Consider the following 24,976-nt stretch of genomic DNA (forward strand, 5'->3'; position numbering starts at 1 on the left):
CATCTTGGGATTAAGCCAGGATCCAAGGCATATAGACTCTATAATCCAACAACACGAAAGGTTATAGTAAGTCGCAATGTGGTGTTTGATGAGAAGACTAGTTGGAATTGGAATGAAACAAAAGATGGACCAAGCAGGGATCCGGGGATGTTTTATGTCAGATGGGGTGAAGTTGTTGATGCAGGAGACGGACCTACTGTAATCGGAAACAATCAACATCAAGATCATGATGAAACCAAAAGTAATGAGTCCAATGATGACGAAAATCATCATGAACAAGGAGGTGACAACAATATGGATGATCAACAAGAGAATGAGGAGCAACCACTAAGAAGATCAACGCGTCAAATCACTCAACCTGGTTATCTTAATGATTATGTCCTTCAAGCAGCAGTAGAATGTGAGAAACTTCTACTGTCAATAAATGATGAGCCAAGGTGTTACAAAGAAGTAAAGAATTTATTAAAGTGGAGACAAGCATGCGTAGAAGAGATTAGTTCAATCAACAAAAACAAGACATGGAATCTAACTGATAAACCGAGTGGGGTAAAAGTGATTGGACTCAAGTGGATTTTCAAGATCAAGAAAAATGCAGATGGTACTATCAACAAGTATAAGGCTCGACTTGTAGCAAAGGGATATGTACAAGAATCCGGCATAGATTTTGATGAAGTATTCGCACCAGTTGCACGTTTAGAGACCATACGATTGTTGGTTGGGTTAGCGATCACATGGATGGGAAACTCATCACTTAGATGTGAAAACAGCGTTCTATATGGAGAATTAAGAGAAGATGTGTATGTTGAGCAACTGAAGGATTTGAAGTAAAAGGTGAAGAACACAAGGTGTACAAACTTACAAAAGCATTGTATGAGACAAGCTCCTCGAGCTTGGAACACAAAGTTAGATCAAATCCTAAAGGGAATGGGATTCATCAAATGCCCAAAAGAAACATCCGTGTACCGCGAAGGGAAGGGAGGAAATCTTCTCATAATTGCAATCTACGTAGATGACCTATTTGTGACCGTGATACACTCAAGGTCATAAGAGAATTCAAGATTGGGATGTCAACAAAGTTTGAAATGTCGGATCTCGGAAACTCACTTACTATCTCGGAATAGAAGTGATGCAAACCAAAGATGGGATCGAAATAAAACAAGAAGGTTATGCAAGAAAGATCTTGAGAGAGCCGGCTTAGAAACATGCAATCCAACTCAAGTTCCCATGGAGTTCGGATCGAAGGTTTCAAAGGCACAAGATGAAGAAGAGATAGACTCTACGTGGTATCGGAAGGAACGTAGGATGCTTAAGGTATCTCTTACACTCACGACCGGACTTGGCATTTTCCGTTGGAGTTGCTAGCGGATATATGCAAAATCCTCGTAAGTCACATGGTGATATACTTAAGCATATCCTACGGTGCATTTGGGTGAAGTTTGATCGTGGAGGATCAAAGAAAATCATTGGGTTTAGTGATAGTAGTCACAACATTGATCAAGATGATGGAAGAAGCACCACAGGTCATATATTCTATTTTGGATCTTCACCAATTACTTGGTGTTCTAAAAAACAGAACACAGTTGCTCTATCGTCTTGTGAAGCCGAGTTCATAGCGAAGAGCAAGACAAGCCATTTGGCTTCAAGACTTATTAAGTGAGATCACAGGGATGGAAGACCGAGAAAGTCATCATCAAGATTGATAACAAGTCTCACTAAGAACCCCGTATTTCATGGTAAAAGTAAACACATTCATAAACGCTACCATTTCATACGGGAGTGCATCGAGAGAGAACTTGTAGATGTGGAGCATGTTCCAGGAGTTGAACAAAATGCGGATATCTTAACTAAAGCTTTGGCACGAATAAAGTTTAGTGAGATGAGAAGCTTGATAGGAGTTCAAGACATTTCCAAGACCAAGTTGAAGCTTAAGAGGGAGAATGTTGGATAAGCTTCAATAACGTCGAGCTCAAGACATCCGTAACAAGTCGGTTAAAGGATACGATAGGCTAAATAAGGAACATAGCTATTTCTATTAAGAAAAGAAAAAAGTAGTTTTCCATTATGTATAGAAATAGGAGTTTGTTCAATGAGAATTTGCTATATAAGGAGATGCCGAGTTGTGGTATCCCTCAAGAAAAGCATTAGCTTTGTGTTTAGTTTTTAGAAAAGATTTTCTAAACATCAATAAAAAAGGTAGTTTTTATTCAAACGCTAAGTGCTTAAGAAACTATAAAATAAGCCATTAAATTTTAAGTGAGACTAGTAATTATGATCTCTATTTTCTAATCATACAACTCTTATGATAGAAAAGAAAGGCATTAAAATGAAAAAAAGAAAAAGAAAAAGAGTTTCCCTAAAGTATAAATTCCTCAGAATCTCCTATGTGAAGGCTAGAAATTGAACATATTTCACATAAACTGTATTAGAAGAAGTCCAATTAGAAGATTAGGCCCATGGTATGAAACAGAGAATGGGCCACAGCCCATACTGTTTCCACATAAGAAAATGAGCAGAGATATAAGAGCAAGTAGACTACTGTTACAGTAACAGCAGTTGCTTGCTTGGTTTTGGCTGTGAATTTGATAATTCAGTGACAATTTTTTACTGCAAACTTATCATCTAATAAGGAACAAGAAGAAAGAAGGGGAAAGAGAGAGAATTATCGATGCCTGAGGATGTTGACGTGCCCCGGTACCTTCTTCTTCTTTTTTTGTTAAATTTAAAATCCCATTCTCTTCTTTCTTTCACTAAAACATCCACTTTGGCAGGTTCTGTTGTGTACCCAGATGTCAATTTCTTTTACCCTGATTTTTCTTTTTCTTTTTAACACTTATATTAACCTGCTCTACAGTTAAAAAGGTTGGAGGCAACTATGATGAGTGGATCTTATTCATATTCTCTCACTAACTTTTGATACACAAGCCAAACGTTTAATATGTTCTGAGACTCGGATTCATTTCCAAAATGTGCTTAAATCTATCCCAAGGGAACATCATTGGTATTTAAGTTAACAAAAAATAAAATAAAATAAGATGTCTTTATAAAATTTTATTAACTGGTTAAAAAAGATACTAACATTTACAGTCCACTCATTGTTCTCATCAGTTGAACCATTTTCATTTTGCAAATGAAGAGAAAGAAGGAGGAGCAGCGCAAACAAAGGGGTTTCTGGTTAAGGAAAGGTCATCATGTTACTGACAGCAGACAATGTGGGGAACATGCAAAAGTTCAGAGATGTTGGGAAACCCAAATATCCCAAAACACAGACCAAAACACCATTCTTCAATCTCTGTGACAAGACATTGCATAGTACAAATTTTAGTACACCAAAATTTAATGCCCTTCCCCAACCCCTTCTTTTTTTGGCAATTTGATCATCTTCTGCTACCCATCAAATGATTCACATTCATTCCTTTCCTCTCCTTCTTCATTTTCTTCTCTTCTGTCATTTCTTACACTCTCTTCATGAAAACTATGATTTTCAAAATTTTCATCTCAATTTTTCTTTTATCGTTTGGATTTGTCTAATATATTTGAGAATATGTAAAATTATATTTATATATTTTTGACATTTATACTTATGGTGTTCATTTTTAGTCATAATATGTAGCTTAAATGTTGTCAAATTTATTACTTTAACCTTATGGGGGATTCTACTAACAAATTAATATTTTAAAACTACCTATATTAATAATAATATTTCAAAACTAAACTCTACCTAATTAAAACTTCTATCTATCGTTATTAATATGTTTTTGCAACAAATTACAAAGGATATATAAATATATAATGTAACTCTATCGTATAATTCTTCAATAATTACAAATGAATGTCGAGGGAAATATTTGATATGAACTCATTAAGTACATCCTTAATTAGTCATCCAAACATGAGTCTTATGGATTTGAATCATACATATAGGGTTTTTCTTTTCTAGTAACAAACAATCATGAACTTATCAGAATTCATGCATTTCACATTTCATGATTTTTCAAATCTATTATGTGAAGCCAGTACTAAGTTTCCACAGCTCAGGATTTATTTTTCTGTAGAGTTGCTACGAGCTTATATATACATACTGTATACTCTTCATAAGTTGAGTATTGCAATCTTATCTTTGATAATACATTTTATAGTCTATATATTGAATCCCAAGGACACATCAATCTCACCCACATTTGATTAGCTTACAAAAACAAGATTAATGCCTTAATTAGGAGTTATGGATGTTTCAAGCACAGCTGGGCAACAAGTTAACTAATCAGAGTTGTGCTAACTAACCTTTTGTTTTATTGAGTAATGATAATCATATAATGGACAGAGACTATATGTACCAGAACAATACTCCTGGTTTAATATATTTATTATTCTCTTTTCTTTTTCCTGCTGGCAAAGAAAAAATGAACTCTTAAATAAAAAAATAAATTAGTACATAGGTTGTAGTAATTAATTCTCTAGAGAGCTAACAAAATAAAAATAAAAATTGTTGATCTTCCTTAATACCAGATGCATGGAGGGATAAATAATGATATCCCAACAACTTAATTGCATCTCCAACTAATATTCCAGTTAACCTAAATAACAAGGACCCTGCCACCCAAAACTAATCATGGCATTTAGAATTGAAAAATGGAAAATTAAAGACTAAACTCATAATCAAAAACCAGCCTTAAACAGGATTACGCATTAATTAGACATAAATTTTATAGATAAAAGATGAATTACAAAAGTGCACGAAAAAGATTATTATAATTAATTAAAGGCTACTCAGCTAGTTGAGTAGTAAGAAACAATCATCATCTTTTCTTTTCTTCTTTTTTTGTCTGCAAGCTGCAATTAATCTTCATATTGATCACCTCTGAACATTAACTTTTAGAGCATCTCCTACTCAAAATTAATTGGTGAATGAGAATGCAGCAGAAGAAGCTAATAACATCATGGCCAAAAGATTAATTAGAAGTAGTAGAGCTTTGAGACTAAAAACAGCCAAGTCTAAGCTCCAAATCCAAAGCTTCTTTTGGATCTTTACACCCTATCTCCAAGTCCAAGCTAATAACTTCACTTTTCTTCAAAACTTCAAGCTCATATTTCTGTGCAAAATCTAATTCTTGAGCCTCAACAACAGCTCTCATGTTCTTCTTCTTCTTCGTTAAATCTTCACTTATTAGAGGACTGGAAGAGTGGTGGCTTTCAGGTGTGGATTTCTTCTCTTTCTGGTTATAAGATGGTGATGAAGAGAAAGAAGAAGTGAGAGATGGGGAGAGGAAAGAATGGTGAGAGTAATGATATGATGATGATAAAGATGTTGAAGATGAAAAACTAGGGTTTGAGTGGGATTTGGAATTATTAGGGTTTGGACATTCAAAAACCCAAGGAGGCAGCTGTATCAACATGGCTCTATCTCTCCTATGAACATTCATGTGGCCTCCAAGAGCTTGAGCAGAGTTAAACTGCCTCTTGCAAAAGCTACAAGTGTAGTTTCTTTGAGGCCATAAAAACCCACTTGATGTATTATCTCCTTCACTGCCCAAATAGGTTCTCTCCATGCTCACTTTCTGCTTTGAGACCAACCTTAAAAGATGAGAGAATAAGAACAATATCTATACATATATAGCTCAAAACAAAAACAAAAAAGGAAGAAAAGAAGAAGAGGGTAGAGAGAGTTCACTTATGTTAGAACAAGGGTTTGCTTCATAGTGAAGAAGATGAAGTCTGAAAGTTGAAAGCAAGAAAAATGAAAATCCAATCAAGTGTACTCACCTGCAAATGTCTGAAACCATATATGGATATTGCTTAGCCAATGTAATATAGAAACTTTAGTGTGGTGAGTGTTGTTTCCTTTTTAGCTAAATGTAGGGGAGATCTAGTGGACGTTAGCTCGCAGCATTTTTAACGTTTACATGTCAAGTAACTTTTCAAGACAAAGGGAACTAAAGAAGTGTATGTCTTGTTGTTGATAGGATCAAATCCCATGATAGAGAATAATTATTTAGATACCAAAAGAGAAAATGGTAAACTTACCAATAAAGAGGGTACAAGAAATATATTTAATGAGATGGATTTAATTGGAGTATAATTAACTCAAAATTTATTACCCCTATCTTTTATATTTTCTTGCTAAAAGAAATTAACTCATGGGAGTTCCAATCAGAGGAGGAAATTCCAAAAACTAGTTAATTACGAGAAAGCTAGAAGATTGGGATCTAGCTAGGCTGTTTGTTCAGGAGTCCTCCTCTTCAACACTTGGCAAGAAAAAGCCCACTAACTCTCCAAGCATGGCTCAACAAGATATGTATATATATGTTGAGATGGGTGTGAAAGCTTGGATTTGAATCTTGAAAGCATGCTTTTAGCACCAAAAAGCATATAAATAGAAGAACCCTCAATTTTGTTCTTATTTCTGCTTCCTTTTCAATCGCAGATTAGATACGGGAAACCGTAAAAATTGAACCTCAAGTTGAGTAGAAAAGGAGGGATGGTTATACTAAACCTAAAATAGTTGCATGAGATCATGTATCCTTCACCTTACAACCCAATGTTTAACTTCTTTAAGTGACCTCTTGGTCAAATGGTAATTATGTACACTTCACCAGAAACTAAAATGCCATTAACCACTACTATCTACATTCTCTCACGTCAAGGAATCTGATGGGTGATCCTATTCATGTTTCATCAGCACGGAAATTATTAAAAGTATCCATTTTAGATAATAAATTTTTTGCAAAAATCAGATATTAAAATTTTTAAACAATGCTTTCTAAATATGAGACTTTTCACCACATTTGTTATCACTACAGGTAAATTATCCGATTCATGTCAATTAATTTCCATCTCATATGAGAGTTATAACTATAGCAAACTCACTCCTTGTTAGCCCCCCTTAACCATATTGCACGGATATCACCAAAGAACAGAACTTGGCAGATCAGACATGGGAATAATGATCTATTAATCCTTTGATTTATCCAGTTGAAATCGAATGTCCTTTTGGACTAAAGCAGACAGTTTGATCTGCAACTTTGGTACTCTCCCTCTGCAGAATGTCACTTCCTGCTTTTCTTTCCTCACTTTTGACAGTATCCTCAAGTTGGACACCGCAAGACAGATCTTATTATGGTTTAATAGTTTATTAACATAATAATAGTATATATGAAAAAATAAAAACAGAGAGAACAATGCTGAGAAACCTGCATAATGCTATAATTTTTGCATAATTACATTGTATGTTAGTGAACTAGCCACGAATTTACAGTAGCTACTAGAATTAGTTTTATTTTTCTTTTCCCCTTTTGGACAGGATTACCTGACTGGTTATATATCCTTGGGAAAAAAATCCGTTTATAATATAGTAGTTCAGGTGTGGTTGCCTATCCTTTAATTCGGACAATCTCTTGTTGAGTTAACCTCTAAGCTAGAAAGGAAAAGGAACAAGAAGAAGTTACATCAGAAGTAGTCGTCAAATGCTCCCGTGTCCTTTTCACCATTCCACTTCTTTGAATCTGCATAGTGCAACCACAAAAAGAAAGAAACAAGATCTTATAACCATCAGCACTCTGACAAAACTTTCAATTATGAATAACATTGCATATATGCAGCCATTGGAAAAAAAGGGAATGTGTTGCTGAATGAGGGTGATCATTTTCCCAAAACAAAGAAGGTGTCGACAGAGCTTTCTACTTTCTAGTCTATGCCTAGTTACAGAAATTTTAAATGTAAATGTAGAAAGACTGACCTGAAACTTCTGTTGTTGAAATGTCCTCAACTGCCAACGGGCAAGTATTATCATTGGGAGAAGAGAAATTATCTGAGGCTGGAGATAAAGCTGGAGCTGGAAAAGAGAAATCAGTATCACTGGACGAGGCATCAGAGATATCAGAAGCAACGTCAACCTTCACATTTGGGGCAATGGGTCGAGACGTTGAAGTCGAGTTTGATGAGGTGTGCAACATCATTTTCAGCTCTGCAAATTGGTCTGACATGGAATATAACATCCTGAGCCACACTAGATCAAGTCTAGCATTAGTTAAACATGAGATTATATTTACCGTCATGAGCATATAAATGTAGTTTTCCAGATGCCTAAATATATTATGGTACTAGCATGCATGTATAAGATGAAGCACGTAAATGATGGCCTTAGCATGCATTTATAAAATGGAGCATGTTGAAATCCATAACTGACATCCAAAATAAAACTTGAAAATTAGGAAACTTAATGTTATATTGCTCTATTCCACACTGTTACTACCTGTTCAAAGAGTCTTGAAGTTGACACACTCTCTTTTCAGTTTCTCTTAATTTCTTACGTGTTATCTCACTTAATTCTTGGGCTTCAGCGTATTTCCTTTCAGAACTATCAGCTCTTTGTTTTTCTTCCCATACTGATGCCTGCATGACATAAAAATGAGTCCAAGTATATCAGAACAGGACATTTTGCATTCAGGTTAGAACAGGACATTTTGCATTCAGAAACCATCAAACTATCATTAGTATGTTTTTGTATTGGATGATATATGTGAACTTAAATTCCAAATAAAAGATACAAATGGCTGTTAACTAATAAACCTTATCCCACTGTATTAGAATCCCTACAGAAATGCATTCTGATAACCTCATGTATTAAAACCTGTTCAACATCATTGCTTTATAATCATTTGCCTGTTACATCTTAACCAGCATTGCTCTGCAGGGCAAAGGGAATTCTGATAGGGAACAGTTATGGTTGAAATTCAAATTTCAGAAGAAACTAAAACTTTTGTTTGTCATTATAGTACCCACCACCATCTTGGTTGCTAGAGTGAGAAGAATACAAAATTTGAACGGCTCTACACTGCAACTCACCCAAAGACACTGCCTAGAAAGACAAGAAAAATTATTAGGGTAAACTCAGTCTATCACGTCATCTATAGACCAAACCAATTGCATAGTAACATATGGTAGTTTTGTATTTGCATTGGCTGGTTTTTAATCATGGGTGGTTAATGGTACTAAACAAACTAACCAATGCAAATACAACCCTTAATAAAAATAACACATGTCACTATGCAATTGGTTTGGTCTATGGATGAAGTGGTAGACCGAGTCTTTCTAATAATTTATCGAAAGACAGGCCTCATAATCTATTCCAGAAATTTCCTTTTCTTCCCCTACTCAAAAACCAATTCTCAATCACTATATCGACCGAGGAAAACTCATTAATTTGTGCTCTTTAATCTATTAATAAGCACTGATTAGCCTTGAACTTGATCTTGAAACAACCATTGAACTAAAAGTTCATATTTTTCCTTGCTCAACATTTTTTCAGTCAATCCATTAGTTACTTGCATAACGTGAAAATTGATGGAAGATGATCAGGAAAATCACTATAACCTTTAAGCTCTCAATCTCCTTTGCATCATCATCAAGCATCAATGTTTTTGCAAAAACAAGACGTTCTCCATTTTCCTTTTGTGCAGCCTCACGTTCCTTGAACAGAACTGCATTTGTCTCATCAATTTGGTTTTGCATCATTTTCAGGGAATGCAGCAGTGCTGTTATCTCTCGCCCTTTTGCTTCTTCCAATTCAATCTGCATTGAAGATCAGTTAAGAGGCATTTGCACACAATGGAATAGAGGCATATGCTTTGAAGTCATTAATATTCTTATCCTGGTAATGTTGAATTAGGGTAGCCATGGCATCCTCTGTAAAGATCATTCCATCAAGCAATGTCAAAAAATTTCAGTTCATGTTGACACAGCTTTCTTAAGGAGAAGTCAAAACCTGCAGGTTGACATATCTTTTTATAAGATAAATGACCATGATACATGCACCGCTAATATCTCACCCTCAATTGTTTTTCAGACTGCAAATGGCAAGTGAGTTCCTCCACTTGTCTCTCAAGTTTATCATTCTTTTCCAGGAGTAAATCTGTTTCTTCTGCTTCCTGATAAGGATTGAAAACATGTAAGTACACTCAAACAGAAGGGAACAGAACTGACTAATGCATTCAGAGAAGTTGAAGTTTGATGCTCCGAGTCATCACTGTAAAAGAATATCAAAAAGTACACCATTCTAATAATTGGTGGTATTCTGCTCATTATTACTTTAATAAAATTCCTTAGATCATAAGGCAATTGGGCACTTGATCCAATGAAAATGAAGCTCCAAGTTAAAACATTATCAGAATACACTTTTCCATTAAAGTGGACTGAAAAATGAAAAGAAAAAAACAATGAGAACAAAATTCCAACGACTCAAAAAACTAAAAGTATCTTTTGCTGAGAGGAGAAGTGGGTGGAAAGGATGGGATTACTAGGTCAGCTGGTGCTTTTTTTTGGTTTGGAGGAAATGAATGAATGGAGGAATGAGATACTGTGAATCTGTCAGTTGGGTCCACCAACATCAACATCAATACATTGAGACCTACCATGCTCGAGTTGATAAGCTCTCTCCCTGCAGTACTTTCTGTCAAACTATGTTGGGAAACAACTGATGCTTCCTTACTCTTCTTATAGCATGAAACAGCTTTGCGAGAGCGCCAATTGGCCTGCAAGGTAAGTATCATTTTGGTGGAACATACAAAAAAAGAAAACCTGCATATTTCATTATAACAGACAACAGAATCAGTGTTAACCTGAAGGAAAGTTACAGCCTTGGTTTGCTCCTTGACTCTTAATTCCTTACGTGCAGCCATTACCCGCAAACTTGTTTGCAAGACAACTGCAGAGGACTTAATCCCCTTAAACGATCTTGTAGCCAGTTGTCTACGTAAATTCTTCTGAATTTTGACAGCAGCTGCCTCTCGTTTCATCTCCTTATATAATTCACGAGTGAGTTTCCCTGGAAAGGCAGCACCAATAACATGATTCCATGAAAGTATGAATAAGCACTAGGATGAGCAACTGGTGGAAGCCCTAAAACAATTAGCATGGATGAAATAAAGGCAAGCTGTGACCAAATTACCAGGAAAAAGACCAAAATCTTTTAACATGTTTAAGATGAGAATGCTGCTTCACTTTATCATAAAGTATGTATTACATTGTCAAGAAAAAGGCTTCACTGTTGCCAGTGGACTCACCTCTCCATTGAGATTGTATATGAATAGAAGCCTGCCTCTTGAGGATGAAATTATTACGAGCAGCACGAGTTCTGACCTGCCGCTGGATGACTGTTGCTGAGCTGCGGAGTAATCTGGCTCTTTGTGCATCTAAATCGGCCATATGACCAGCTCTTAAGAAAACCTTGGTTTTCCCCAACTGCCAAGAGAATAAAGGACGAAGCTAAATTATAAGTAGGCAGTATATAGAGGATGATAGAAAATGATAAACGATAATTCAGAAAATATGCATGTTTTGCAGGTGACTTTTAACCTTTCTTTTACAACAACTGAAAAAATCAATTTAAACAGAAGAGATGGGGTCCACGGAAAAGGGCAATGCTTCCGCCTCAATAGAATACAACAAGGAAAACAGTAAACTGACATCAGGACTGGGAACATTAAGGATAGCTGGATATAGTAATTTACACTGACAGAGATAAAGTGATGTTTTGAATGCGGATGTATGACTCTGGAAATATGATGGCTACCTGATACCCTGTAAGCTCCATCTTTTCCAAGATGAATTTGCATGCAGCCATCTCTTCATAGCTGGTCAGTAGATAAAATGATTTCAGGAATGCAAACAAGAAAATCTCAGCAGAACCTTGAAGTTGCCCAAGCTATATGTAACTACCTACACTCGATACTTACTTGCCCCTCCGAATCTCTGCTGCAAGCATTCCATATCGTTGCAGGAACTCAGAGAAGGTCCTATGAGCAGGAAATCCAGAACATTTGATTCTGATTGCCTCAAGAACTCCCTACAAAAATAAGAATGCATTAGAATGCAAAAACAATCAACTCAGTAAACAAGGGTTCAACAACATCCCAAATGCTACTTACACCAGAACGTAGTTGTTGCAAGACATTGATACTATCAAATACAGAAGGTTCTAGAGAATTATTCGGCTTCACACATCTAATGTAGTGGGGCTCAGTAGAATTCAGTATATCCATCAGCTGCTGCAGCTGCAGCTGCACAAATTATGACACAACATCAGTAATCATGTTTTGTGACTGCTGGAATATCCAATTGTTGATGCAAATATAACATGGCCTGGCCCGTAAATAAATTAGCTTCCAGTGATAACATTAGTACTAGTCTAGAATTAGTGTAAGAAAATGATGGCAGAAAATAATACCTTAAAACGGGAACCGATAGATGAGAACTTTGATGATTTGGTGGTCTCTTCAGAAAGTGAAGGAAACAGGCCTGCTACGAAAGAGCATCGAGAAGCAGACAACAAATCCTGATGTTCAGGAACAACATAGTCTTTGTTTTTGTCTAAAAACTGATCAGACTGATATTGAACCTGAAATGCGTGGAATGATAATATTTGAAGGCATACTTAAACGAAGTTATAAACAATAAATAATAGAGCCAGATACAGGGAGAACAGTTAACCTCTCCTGCATAATGAATGATGGTAAAATCTGTGCGAGTCAGTTTTGGCTTAACGAACCGCTTGTGATCTTTGAAGGTCTGATAAAGCCTCTCAGAAAATGTCTCATGAGTTGCTTTTGGAAACATACTGCACACCAGAAAAGTACACCACGTGAGCAGACAATATAGCAAAACCCACCAGATTTTTCAATGGAAAGATGTTTTAATAGAATTTCAAAAAAAAGAATAGTATGCCCAAAATCAAATTCCTGTAAATATCAGAGCCTGAGGACAAAGAAATATCTTCATACCATGCCTCATCAAGCAGGGCAATGATCCCACCTGGTTTCTGCAGAAGCACTACGAGTTAGATATATATAAATGAAAACCAATTCAGCAGTATCCACTTAAGTTGAATGCAGCCATGAAAGTTACAACTAAATCGATCTAGAGAATATTTTATATTTTTTTACAATTAATCAAATAAGAAGTTAACTCAAAATCCTCTAAAACTTTTCTTAGTGAAATTAAGATCTGTTTCTTTCACTGATTACAAATCTAAATACAGAAATATATAGATGGTCCAACTATAACAGATATTACAATAAAATTTATGTGGAGATCCATGTACAATTTGACAACAATGAACCCAGTTATGGTCTCATTACAATTTAGGTCCTGGGGGGAAGTTATGAAGAAGTCCTTTTACACCACTAAATGCTATCAAGGCTTGAACTTGCACATTAATGGTAGCAAGTTAGTTTTCATAAAGAAAGGTTCATGTATTTCAAAGAAAATACAAAATAACAGATATTACAATAAAATTTATGTGGAGATCCATGTACAATTTGACAACAATGAACCCAGTTATGGTCTCATTACAATTCAGGTCCTGGGGGGAAGTTATGAAAAAGTCCTTTTACACCACTAAATGCTATCAAGGCTTGAACTTGCACATTAATGGTAGCAAGTTAGTTTTCATAAAGAAAGGTTCATGTATTTCAAAGAAAATACAAAATAATTTCAAATCGTCCAGCCAAGACCAAAAGATCACCAAGCCCAAATCACTAAATTATTTAGTAATTGCACAGTATGACCAGAATAGTCAAAGAACCCTTGCTTCAGTTAAAGGGAAACCATAAATGTATGTATAAGTTGAAAATTATAACCACAACACGAATGAAATAGACAAGTACACAAGTTGTAATAAGAACCAACAGAGAGGGGGGCAAAGGAATACAGTGTGGAAACCTTCTCAATAAGGTCTAGAACATCTTGATTATCTACAAATTCTATGTAGCTCCAGTTAATTTCCTCTTTTATGTATTCTTGTTGATCCATCTTGAACACATGCTGAAAGGCACCATAGAGCAATCAGATTGTACAACGTCAAACTGAGTGCTTCTGAAATAGTAAAATATGACTAACCTCATACCTGGTTGAAATGCTGTTGCAGCTTTTCATTTGTAAAGTTAATGCAGAACTGTTCAAAACTGTCCATGATAATAATTTAATATTGTTAGAATTATTAAGTAGCCAAATAGAGGTAAAAAATGTTAGTAGCAGATGAAATCAATAACTAGTCATAGTCATAACTTGAGGTCCCAAATTCCATTGATGTAGAATGGAGGAGCTTAAGGAATTCCATCCAATGTTACATAAACGAGAAAGGTTCCAGTAACTGCAATTCATTACTATCTTATTGCATTGTGATTCAAGATAATTAATCTAGAGATATCATGCATTTTAACTTCAGATATCTGGAGCATGGCTTGCCATCCAAGAAACTGATTTTGGCATTTCAGATAGTTCCTCTTTCTTCACATGTATGATAAAAGTTGGATTTGGTTAGCAACACAATACAACATCATTTACTAACTTTTGGAGAAAAGGGGGACTAGAGTAAATGATCATATAGCATGAGTTTGCTTTATGGCTTCAGGTTATTTAATGTAGCAACAAATGATTCTTATCAATAAGCCACCAGCTATGCTACAAGCCACCATCTGTCGCTAAAATCAGGGTAGTGGCAACCAAGATCCTTTCCCATTCACCAATCCTGGAAATCCACATCTTCCTGTCTTTCATATCACGTAAATATATATAGATGAATAAATAGGCATGTAGTTTATCACTGGAACTTATTTGTTGCAACCAGCATTACCTGTTAGTCCTAAAGCTTTCAAAGCCATAAATGTCAAGGACTCCAATCAGACAATTTGAGTTAGGATCTTGCCCAATAGACACATTAATTTTATCCACCAACCTGAATACAAAGAAGCTAGATGCAAACTTAAGAAGTATAATACAATAATACAACAAAGCACTGTTACATGATGTCACATAACAAAACCTGATACAACAATCTAGACAGTGTCATCTTACCAATCAAACAACCGTGAATATATTGTCTTGGCTAAACCATCTCTATTAACTGCCGCACCATGAGGATCAAGACTTTTTTTTATGATTTCTTCCGGGGTTATCATTACACGCTTACATAGTGCATCTTCCAATGATTGAGGATCACACCTGAAATAAGTATAAGATCTATTAATACCACAGCTATTATGCTAACAGCAATATATATCTATAAAATCATCAAAGTCCCAGTCACACATGAGAAGCTCAGCTGTCATTTGGAGATGAAAATTGGACTCATCTTTTACAACTGAGGAATCAATATCTTCATCCTTCGTAAAATCAATATTGCCAAGGTGAAGAATTGCAGCCACAACTCTGAAAATAGCTTCCTGCAAAAGAAAAAGTACTGCATTAAGATATACATAACCTTTTTCGCCGCAGGGGAATATATGGATATTCAACACATGAGACCTATAAATTTTAATCCACATCAAAGGCCAGACCTGTTCTTTCTCACTTATTCCAACAACATCCATAGCTCTTCTAGTGGCTGTATAATCATGGGCATCATCAACACCAACCAGTTCATAGCAACTGGATTGATTAAGATAATGAAAAGACCTGGGATTTCCAAGCTTATACTTCTCAATCTCCTGACAAGACAAAATCTATTAGCCAATGGAACTGACTTGGCATGTAAAATGGACATACAGTAATAAAAAAAGGATATCTAAGTAGGATAATCTACCTCTTGTGGTGCAGCACATAAAAGGTAAAAGCAGTGATAGTTGCGCTCGGGATCTGAGATTTGACAAACTCGAGATCTCTCAAGAAGATAAGTTCTGATGGCTGCTCCTGATATTCTTCCATGCTCATCAAATTGAATCTCAACAAATTTCCCGAAACGGCTGTGCCAATATAGTCGAGATAATGTAAGTGCTACACACTGCCAGCCATTAATGAGTACAAAAAGCTCAATATGGAAAAAAAAAAAGATATATGGTATATAGGTTGATTTTCATTAGTAACTGTCTTGCCTGAAAATAGAGAAGATTACAGTATTGAAATCAATTTTGTACTTGTACATTGAAAAGGACACACTTATTATACATTGAAATGAAATCATTTTTGTGAAAGCTAGAAAAAGATTCTGGTTCAGTGGCATGCAATGCAAAACCAATGAGAAAAGAAATGAAAATCATAATAGAGGAAATAATTTTCTCACCTGGAATTGTTATTTCTGACAGTCTTGGCATTGCCAAATGCTTCAAGAACTGGATTTGACTGCATAGCACTTGTTAGTATAAAAGCTTCACATTTTCCAAAGATTAAATTCAAACATTAACTTCTGCATCTGAAAAGAAGGCACCAAGTAGCCTTCACTTTCCACAAGTTTTTCAAAAGAACAAGAGCATTGGACGCTAAATGTCTTCATGAGAAGCAATAAAAAAAGTTACGAATTAGGGATCATTTTCTTATTTCAAACTTTTAAAATTGGGAACTTGATAAAGATTTAATTAGTTCTAGATTCTTTCAGCATGTGTCAGTAATTGATTTGAGAACTCAAAACAATCTAAGCGATCCTAACTAATTCAAGAACTATGCACCAGCTGCTATACAGTTCTGAATTTCTACATCAGCAAATGTATACTGAAACAAGCTATACCTCACAACTTAAGTGCAAGAAGAGATATTCTTTATTTTGATATTCTAACATCTGAAGAGAAAATCTTAAGGTTTATTTTCCTATATATTTCTTTTTATCCCGGCTTAATGTGACTAAGGTGTACTCTCTGAATGATTCCTGTATATCAAATTCATTTTGCTTCATTAGATTCCAAGACTTATGAGTTTATGCTCATAGCAAATTAGAAAAAAAAGTTTACTGGTTCAAGAGACTTCAAAAATAAAAACACTTCTCCACAAATTATATTACTCATCATCTCAACCTACATACAGAATAAACTCCATAACCAGATTTATATTCATCCAGCTTACCTCTAGGACTTTTTGTTCAACTGTCCGTCCTTCAGCAGCCTTATTGCCACCCAAATATGCAAGGTAGCGCATGAGCATTTTAGTTGTTTCTGTTTTACCAGCCCCACTTTCACCACTAACAAGAATTGAGTTGCTTTTACCCTCATTAATCATTTCCCTGTTTCATGTAAAAAGTATACCTAATTTAGCTACTATCCATATAATCTGTAAAGCAAGCAAGAAAACATCTACACAGATGCATGATCACCTATATGAAATTTCAGCAATTGCAAAAACATGAGGGCTTAGTTCTCCAACCCGTGCTCCCTTGTATTGTTCCATCATGTAAGCATCGTACAAATGTGGGAGCCTTTGGAATGGATTGACAGCAATAAGAATGTTGCCAGTATAAGTCTGCCCAGATGTCAAAATATTATAACAGAGCCGCCCTTAGCTGCAGTGATTAATTGTTTTTATCTCACTATGGGAACACCAATAAATCAAAACTGAAGGTGAGGTGGACCTTACATAGATTTCATTGATCTCATATCTGGTTGCCAAATTGTGCAAAACTGCAGGCTCATGCAAATATTGCAGCTTAGTCATGTCATCAACCCCACCAGCAGGAGTTTCCACATCTCTTGCGTACACTCTGGATAAACTTGCAACAATCTGCTTCATACAAAAGTAGCATAAGCAAATGTTGAACTGAAGAATAATTTATACAGAAGACTTATAAGATACAAGATGTATTGTAATAAGATAACCCACTCACAGTCTTTCCATCGCCAGTTTGAATCTCAGCATCCCCTCCTTTAATGTTAAACACTATTCCATCTAACCATGCTACTTGAGGATCTCCGACCCAGATATGGGAACCAACATCAATGTTCACCAGTAAAACCTCCATGGATTAAAATTTAAATTTCAAAAATCCTGAACAGCATTAGTAAAAACCTAAACCTAGAAACTGGGAAAGATAGAGAGATCTATATGCATGGCAAATTCTTCCTTTTCTAATCTTTCACATCCTGTCCCTGCATAATTTTATATTTTCCTTCCCCAAATTCAGTAGTCAAAGACTAAAAAGTTGTAAGAATAAGGCAAGCATTAGTAAGAGTGGTGCCAGAATTCATCAAGTTCAAAACTACCATCTGGTCTAGTTACATAAACAATGATATCTCTACCTCAAGCCAATATGATGGTTAAAAACAATATTCTTTTTTTCCTTTAAATGGTTAAAGGCATTTCTCGAACTTCTAACCTGTTGTTCGTATAATATAACCATGCATGAAACAGAGGCATTGATTCTTAAGCCTAAGATTTAAGAACACAAATGATTAACTTGGAATTCATTATTTAATCATCAAAATTAATTCAACTTTGAGCCACATTTCGGCAGTAAAAAATCTGCTACAAAAAAATATTAATAAATCAAAATCCAAGATCACTTACCATTTTAATTCATAAAATAACCATGGAAATCGAATCCTCTCAACAAAACCAACAAACACTCGCAGCGAGAGTCGAATCTTACTCCAAATTATCCAAATGCTACAGCGAAAAACACAAATTGATCTTGCGATCATACAAGTTGTCAAAGGTTGAAGCCAAAAAGATTGTTACTATTACCGCAGGAATTGAAAGGAAAAAAGAAGGAAACAAAAAAAATTACATACTCACATTTTTTTCTGCTTTGGGAAATTGTGTTCATGTGCTTGATTTGTGGGGGTTGACATGGTTTGAAATCAACAAACCTTTCTTTTCGCTATGTTGTGGTCTGTGTTGTCTGGCGGTTTATATTTCATATTGTACAGATATATACCCTTTTTCTTCTTTTAATAACTAACAAAACTAACTCATAACAATTCCTCATACGCATTAAAAATTGTATAATAAAGTCGGTCGGTTCTGCTTTTACTTATTCCTAATACAGTCAGGACTTCGAATTGGGAAATACTATTAGTTTTCCTCTTCCTACACGGATTTCCTTAATAACATAAATATATAAATAGAAGGCATTGGCTATTGACGAAATACAATCACTGGAGAGTAGACAGAAAGTGTAGAATATTATGGTTAGAGAGGGATATTTGGAGGAGCTGCGAAAAATTGATCAATCTCGTTATAGCTTCCAGGTGTTGTCCATTAATGCGGATACTACTAAGTTAATTCAACTTGGCTTGACTTTATCTGACGAAAACGGAAATATTGGCTGTGTATGGCAGTTCAATTTTTCTTTCTGTACTGAAACAGCATGATTCTATCGAGTTTCTGAAGAATTCTGAAATTGATTTTGGAAGACTGAATAGACACTACATTTTGCGCAAACATCAGGTTTTGCAATTGGTATGTTTTCATGACTTGCGTCATGTGGTCAAGCTTTTAACCAACAACTCACTGCCCACTTCGCTTATGCACCTTACTCGAATGATCGGTTATGTTTTTGGTCAGATTGTTGATATCAAACATATGGTCAGCTTATGTGAAGGTTTGTTTAATGGTGAATTTGGAATGCAGAAACTAGCAAAGGTTATGGAAGTTGAACGTGTTGGTATGGCTCATCAAGCTGGTTCAGATAGTTTATTGACCAGCCAACTTTTTGCAAAGATTAAGGACACATTCCAGGTCGAAGAATCCAGTATTTGGACCATCTATATGGTATTCATACAACGTATGCAGATCACAGCAGCAACTAATTCCTATTCGTCACAGTCGACCTTGGCCCAAGATGATATTCCATTCATTCACTGCCACCACCGGTTGTTTCCAATATGCACCTAGTATCATTCATCCATTGCCAAGACCAGTTGTTTCTAATCATTACACTAGGCAGCAGGTCAACATGGTGATGCTATTTTAGATTTTGTAATGTTTTATGGGTTAGATGTAGTGCTGCTAGTTTATATTTAGTAATGTTTTATGGTTTAGCGTATCTTCCAATTTGCAATCTGCTGCTACTGCAAATCTTGTAATGTTTTATGGTTCAACATAAAGCTCCAGTTCTGTTGTAACTGCTATTTTATATCCTAAGAAGTTTGGAAAATATATTATCATACATATATATATTAACTGAATATGCTCTGCTATTTTGGATTGTCTTATATATTATGAACTAGCATGTCTTAGAAATTAAGGAACAAAACTGTTAGTTAATGACATGCATTCACAAAGATGGTTGGTAATTATGCTTGATTACATGCTATATCAGATAAAGATTGTTCACTGTCAGATCAGAGCGGCTAACCAACCATCGCTTTAAACATCAACCCCCCATGATGGTCCATAGAACAATGGGGAATCTTCAGGCGGATTTTCAGAAATCTAAAGGATCAATTTCTGCTTATCAACCCGTCATTTACTGTTGACTAATATCGTACTTTTAGATAACAAATACAACATATTGCACCTGGATGCATCTTTTTAGAAAAACCTGACTAATGTAGCACAGGAAATGCTGCTAATTGAGACACAAATTGAGTACGAGCCCAGTCCCCCTCTTTTTTTTCCTTGTATGTATACCAGGCGACGCAACCCACTTGATCAATAAGAATTTGCTGCTGTTTTAGATTTCTTTCTTTTCTTTTTTTGAAAAGAGAAAATCTTATGGTTCTGCATAAAATATCCAAAAATATTGGAGGTGCTGCTACTTCATATTGTCTTGCATTTTATGATTTGGCATAAAACCAAAAAAATTCTGACGCTAATCTATAAACTGCAACTTCTTGTTTTAATATGGAAAGCTAGCAGGCATTGCAATTGAACAGTGTCCACACAATCCATCATTCACTGTTTATGAATAATATACTACTTGGGTGACAAATATAACAAACTGCACTTGCATCTATTTAAATGTAGTACATATTGTACTTTTAAGTGACGACTCACAAATACACCACATTGCACTTACATCAATTTAAAATGGAATTCGACTGATATTGTACATCAAATGGTAGCAAACTAGCACTATATCCTTGTCAATCTGTACATTGACCTATACCATATGCTAAAAGGCAAAGAATACGATGGTCCATGAGACATGCACAATTGTGACACAAACTAACAATTTTCGTATAGATGACTTCCAAAATCACAGGATGTCTACTACAATCGAATGGTGCACATGACTGCACTATTGAAATCCAAAGGGCAATGAAATGGTGGCTTTGTAACGAGTGATCTCCATGTCTTCTTCCTAGGATGGTAGATTTGGATAAAAAGTGCTCCTGCCCTCTTCTGCTGTCTTGACCTTCGAGTTTCAGTGGAATCAGCTCCTTTCAAAAGTGCCATTACATACAGCTCTCCATCCAACACAACAAAACCACATGAGGAGTTGCAAGGAGCTTTTCTTGGTACACTGGACTCTTTTTGCCAGGAATTAGAAACCCTGTCATACCTGTAATGCAAAATAGTTCATGATCCAAGAAAGAGTCGTTAGCCTATCTTTTTTGACTGCGACATACTTAGATAAGTTTCTGATTTAAAGTTTTGTATTTGCTAATTAATGTTCATGTCTCCATAATAGAGGCACAACAATGTCAAAAGAAAGAAACAAGTCTAGATATGAAGGTATAGCTACCTAAGAAACAAGTTCTGATTGAAAAATGTCATATCAAGAACCATACTACATGGAAACCTATAGAAAGTTTGCAATTCACATCCCATAAATTTCCATGCCCATTTATCAATAAGCAAGGTTTGTGATAAAGGAAAGTTTATCAAATGTGTAGTGCAGACAAGACATGCCTAGTGAAAAACTGTCCTAAGTAAAATTCAGTTTGGATTCAAATATGGCTTATTCAGGATATCATTGACCAACTTCTAGTCGTTATAGAATCTTACATGGCTGCTAATTCAGTAAAAGTAGCTGCTCGTACTGTATTTTGTATTTTAGGGGAGGCAGGGATATTTGACTTATTTCTAACTGTTGGGATGTGACTGTAATTTCTTGACTGTGATCTAAGAGGAGTCATTTAATCTTCTTTCTTTTCTTGAATTCTAGGTCCTAGTTGGATCAGGAAGATGAGATATACAACCTTTAATCTCCTTCAATAATAAGTGAATCAATGACAGAATATTTCCAGAAACATAAAAGCTTGTTTCATATTACACACATGCACTTTGAACATAGTTGTGATACTGAACACCTGGCTATGATACCAAAAGAAGATCAGGTGTGATGCTTAAATACTTCTATCTATAGAATTTAATGAACTTCTAACCTAGATCTTAAAATTTCTTTTCATCAAAAATTAGGATTTCTTGACTCACACAGACTTCCAAACAGTCCCATATAAATATTCAACATGCATACTTAACTACTACTAGACACGAGACCACAAATTACATACTATTGAGGACATTCGAAGATAATAGGCCAAGTGCATATTGCCAGCAACTAAATAGTACAAATTAGTTAGAATCAGCAAAAATCAACTTCAGCATTTTGCTTCATGAACAGAGCTATCATTTCAATAACCATAGACCACAGATGCTAAATCAAAGTCCATATAGAGAGCTAAAGATTCCTACTTCCCATCACACTCTGCACACTCTACAAGTTTTGAGTACTAACCAGAGGAGTGGCATGACTCACCAAAAAAGAAACCGGAAAGAAACAATACTAAGTTGTGCCATACCTTGTAACATAAAAAGATAAAAAGTGTAGAGAGAACCACCTCCAAAGAGAAGTACTTGTCATTCCAAGTATTCAGAGAACTAAGTACTGTACCTTCATCCGTCACTAGGTAAGCATACCACAGTGATCGACTTAATTCCTAGATATTTACCATTACTAATCAATGTAACTCCCTATGTACCATTTGAAATAACATTATGAGGTCATCAACTTTGTTGCATCCTCTGTAAGACAGTTCACTATCTAGAAACTACAAGACACCAGCCTATTAGAAAACACACCATAAAGAATTTAGCAAGAATTCCATCCTTGATATCCTAGTGAAAGATAACGGATTGACTAACAGCAATAAAATGGGGAAAACTATGAAAAGTAAGCAAGCATACATCTAAATTAGATCTAATTTTAGTAATTTCCTAAGCACCACATGCAACACAAACAATGAAACATAGGCCACATTCCACCAATTCAACAAACTTCACATATATGTGCAAATAATAAATTTCAAGTTCAACGTATAAATTTACTGCAAATTTGAAATGAATTATGACCTATATTAAAGAATTGAACAAACCCACTTAAATAACTGACCTGAAAATTTCATTATTATCAAGCATAAAAACAGCAGGACGATGATCGGAACCATAATCGTCAACAACAATAACCTTACCAAGCCTAGCTCTCTCCCCATCGTGCCACATATCCCCAATCTCCCTCCACTTACTCCCACCATTCTTGTTCAAATTCATAACAACGGCATCTTTATAATACTCATCAACAGGAAACACGCCAGAAATCGTCCTCGACTCTCCATACCCGCCCATTACCCATAACTCCTTCTCTTCCTCCTCCTCCTCCTCACCATTATTATTCCCTACCATAAACCCTACACAACCCGCCCTATACCCCGGCAATCCATCCATTCGCATCCACTTATCCGCCAATACGTCATACATCTCAACCGAACTCATCCGACTCCCAGCCGCACCGAATAATGTATGCCGGGACCCACCTCCCGCCACTATTATCTTCCCTGAATTGGGTACCGCTATGCAAGCAAATGATCCTCTGGGTGATAACATTGGAGAAAGCTGGTCCCACCTGGAATCAATAAAATTGTAACGGAATACAGAGGATGAAGGGGTTGGTCGATCCATAGGAAAAGAGCGCGTATCGAAATGGGACCCGCCCAGAACGTAGAGTGTGGGACCGAGTGAGATAGAGGTAAAATTGCAGAGCCCGTACACGTGAGGGTTACAAGGCATGGGCAGGAGTGGCTTCCACGCGAGATTTTTCGGGTCAAATAGGTAAGGTGATGAAATTGAAGGGTCTTGTGGGAATATAACTAGAAGATGATTGAGATTGAGTAAGTGTTGACGGAGTGAAACTAAAGTTTTTGATGAGAGAAATGTGTACCATGATTTTGATGTCTGTTTGATGCGTGAATGGTGCGAGTATGGTACCGTCGAAAGTATTTGTGCTGCGACGTCGTTTGGTAAGCCTGGAATTAGAGTTGAGGTCGATAATTCATCATTGATCGGAAACGGTGACGGTGAAGATGATGAGGATGACAGAAATCTAACCATTTTGTTTGGATTCTTCTCCAAATCAAATAAAACCAAAAACAATCTATGCACTATAAAAGCCTTTCTATATATATCGTATGTGAAGCAGCGATGAAGCTAATCAAATAAATTGACCCATCAATTTGTTCCAGTTGCTGCAGTTTCTTTCTAATTGGCCAAGTTGCTTAATGGGTAAGCTTTTTATTGCAGTTTCCAGATACGAGGGAATGTGTGTTAGGGTCGATATTACTGTTAGAAGACACGTGGAAAGAAAGCTATGCTAATGTGATTTGCCAGTGTACAGAATGGGGACTCTGGTGATTTGGCTATTGAGTCCACGTCAGTTGTTTAGTTGATGCTGAGAATATTATTGGATGTGCTGATTGTTGTTTTGCTTTGTGCATGGTGTAGTTGAGCACATGTAATCATATACTTAAACCGACTCTTTCTTATTGGAACCGGATCCTTGTTTGTTAGTCCTCACTTTGTTTATTATCTTAAATCTCAAATTAAAATCTTAAATGTTTCAACAAATGCCAAAGTATTTTTTAGGAGTTAAATAAAAATACTTTTAAGAATTAAAAAAATTCTACCATTTTAGAAGAAGAAAAAATAAAAGGAGCAATAATCCGAATGCTGATTTTTAGGAATCTTTAAAAGCCTTTTCTTTATGAATTTTTAATATGAATTGAGATTTTTATAATTAGAGATTTTTATCTAAACTTAGTATATACAACGCATCTAATATAAGAGTGATACGTATGTATGAATATTTTTATATTTTAATATAGAATGATTGACACATACTTTATTACTTAAAACTAATAAAATATATCAATCATATATCAGTTTGGTATATAGATGGGATATACATAAAAACTATCCAAGGAATTTTTTTTTTATAATTTTATGACAAAAAATAATAATAATAATAAAACCAATGTTGTTTTGCTTTTAGGGATGGAATAAT

General features: G+C 35.6%; 4 protein-coding genes across 13 annotated transcripts; 1 reads left to right on the forward strand and 3 right to left on the reverse strand.

Annotated features, from left to right (window-relative positions):
* Positions 1–4,653: 4,653 nt before the first annotated feature.
* On the reverse strand, positions 4,654–6,007 carry LOC8274765 (transcriptional regulator SUPERMAN). 2 transcript variants are annotated; one of them, XM_048378506.1, is made up of 2 exons: positions 5,761–6,007; positions 4,654–5,571 (listed from the first exon to the last, which is right to left on the reverse strand). In XM_048378506.1, the coding sequence occupies exons 1-2, from the start codon at positions 5,778–5,780 to the stop codon at positions 4,977–4,979; spliced, it is 615 nt and encodes a 204-aa protein (XP_048234463.1). In that variant the 5' UTR covers positions 5,781–6,007; the 3' UTR covers positions 4,654–4,976. The 2 variants fall into 2 exon arrangements, with proteins under 2 accessions (XP_048234463.1, XP_025013454.1); XM_025157686.2 differs by having other exon boundaries at positions 4,654–5,555; positions 5,761–6,006.
* Positions 6,008–7,176: 1,169 nt separating this feature from the next.
* LOC8274764 (myosin-9) lies at positions 7,177–18,743 on the reverse strand. Of its 9 annotated transcripts, XM_025157673.2 has the most exons (29): positions 18,487–18,743; positions 18,259–18,381; positions 17,579–17,707; positions 17,332–17,475; positions 17,072–17,217; positions 16,825–16,981; positions 16,052–16,100; positions 15,575–15,734; positions 15,448–15,479; positions 15,330–15,376; positions 15,082–15,215; positions 14,848–14,994; positions 14,627–14,728; positions 13,898–13,955; positions 13,714–13,815; positions 12,774–12,811; positions 12,484–12,610; positions 12,221–12,391; positions 11,922–12,053; positions 11,730–11,839; positions 11,567–11,627; positions 11,058–11,235; positions 10,614–10,819; positions 10,407–10,526; positions 9,825–9,923; positions 9,370–9,567; positions 8,249–8,388; positions 7,733–7,992; positions 7,177–7,499 (listed from the first exon to the last, which is right to left on the reverse strand). In XM_025157673.2, the coding sequence occupies exons 2-29, from the start codon at positions 18,259–18,261 to the stop codon at positions 7,444–7,446; spliced, it is 3,306 nt and encodes a 1,101-aa protein (XP_025013441.2). In that variant the 5' UTR covers positions 18,262–18,381; positions 18,487–18,743; the 3' UTR covers positions 7,177–7,443. The 9 variants fall into 9 exon arrangements, with proteins under 9 accessions (XP_025013441.2, XP_015575856.2, XP_048235761.1 ...); XM_015720370.3 differs by having other exon boundaries at positions 15,330–15,479; positions 16,052–16,110; positions 18,259–18,357; XM_048379804.1 differs by having other exon boundaries at positions 11,922–12,047; positions 15,330–15,479; positions 16,052–16,110.
* Positions 18,744–18,850: 107 nt separating this feature from the next.
* LOC112535160 (probable CCR4-associated factor 1 homolog 7) lies at positions 18,851–19,794 on the forward strand. The gene is given in 2 exon segments (XM_048379813.1): positions 18,851–19,057; positions 19,059–19,794. Coding segments are annotated over 2 exon segments (708 nt in total). The 5' UTR covers positions 18,851–18,878; the 3' UTR covers positions 19,588–19,794.
* An 832-nt stretch (positions 19,795–20,626) lies between these two features.
* LOC8274762 (F-box/kelch-repeat protein OR23) lies at positions 20,627–24,267 on the reverse strand. Its single transcript, XM_002520968.4, has 2 exons — positions 23,033–24,267; positions 20,627–21,199 (listed from the first exon to the last, which is right to left on the reverse strand). Exons 1-2 carry the CDS (start codon positions 24,025–24,027, stop codon positions 20,908–20,910), a joined length of 1,287 nt encoding a protein of 428 aa, XP_002521014.1. The 5' UTR covers positions 24,028–24,267; the 3' UTR covers positions 20,627–20,907.
* Between the last annotated feature and the right edge of the window lie 709 nt (positions 24,268–24,976).

Source organism: Ricinus communis, chromosome 1, assembly GCF_019578655.1.
Source record: "Ricinus communis isolate WT05 ecotype wild-type chromosome 1, ASM1957865v1, whole genome shotgun sequence".
Taxonomy (NCBI): domain Eukaryota; kingdom Viridiplantae; phylum Streptophyta; class Magnoliopsida; order Malpighiales; family Euphorbiaceae; genus Ricinus; species Ricinus communis.

Coding starts and splice junctions, on each gene's coding strand:
- LOC8274762 (XM_002520968.4), bottom strand. CDS start 24,027: ATGGTTAGATTTCTGTCATCCTCATCATCTTCACCGTCACCGTTTCCG. Junction 21,200..23,032: donor GATAATAATGAAATTTTCAG/GTCAGTTATTTA, acceptor TTTGCATTACAG/GTATGACAGGGTTTCTAATT.
- LOC8274764 (XM_015720369.3), bottom strand. CDS start 17,713: ATGGAGGTTTTACTGGTGAACATTGATGTTGGTTCCCATATCTGGGTC. Junction 15,480..15,574: donor TATGTGCTGCACCACAAGAG/GTAGATTATCCT, acceptor TTGTCTTGTCAG/GAGATTGAGAAGTATAAGCT. Junction 15,216..15,329: donor GAATAAGTGAGAAAGAACAG/GTCTGGCCTTTG, acceptor TTTCTTTTGCAG/GAAGCTATTTTCAGAGTTGT.
- LOC8274765 (XM_048378506.1), bottom strand. CDS start 5,780: ATGGTTTCAGACATTTGCAG. Junction 5,572..5,760: donor ATGGTTTCAGACATTTGCAG/GTGAGTACACTT, acceptor TCATCTTTTAAG/GTTGGTCTCAAAGCAGAAAG.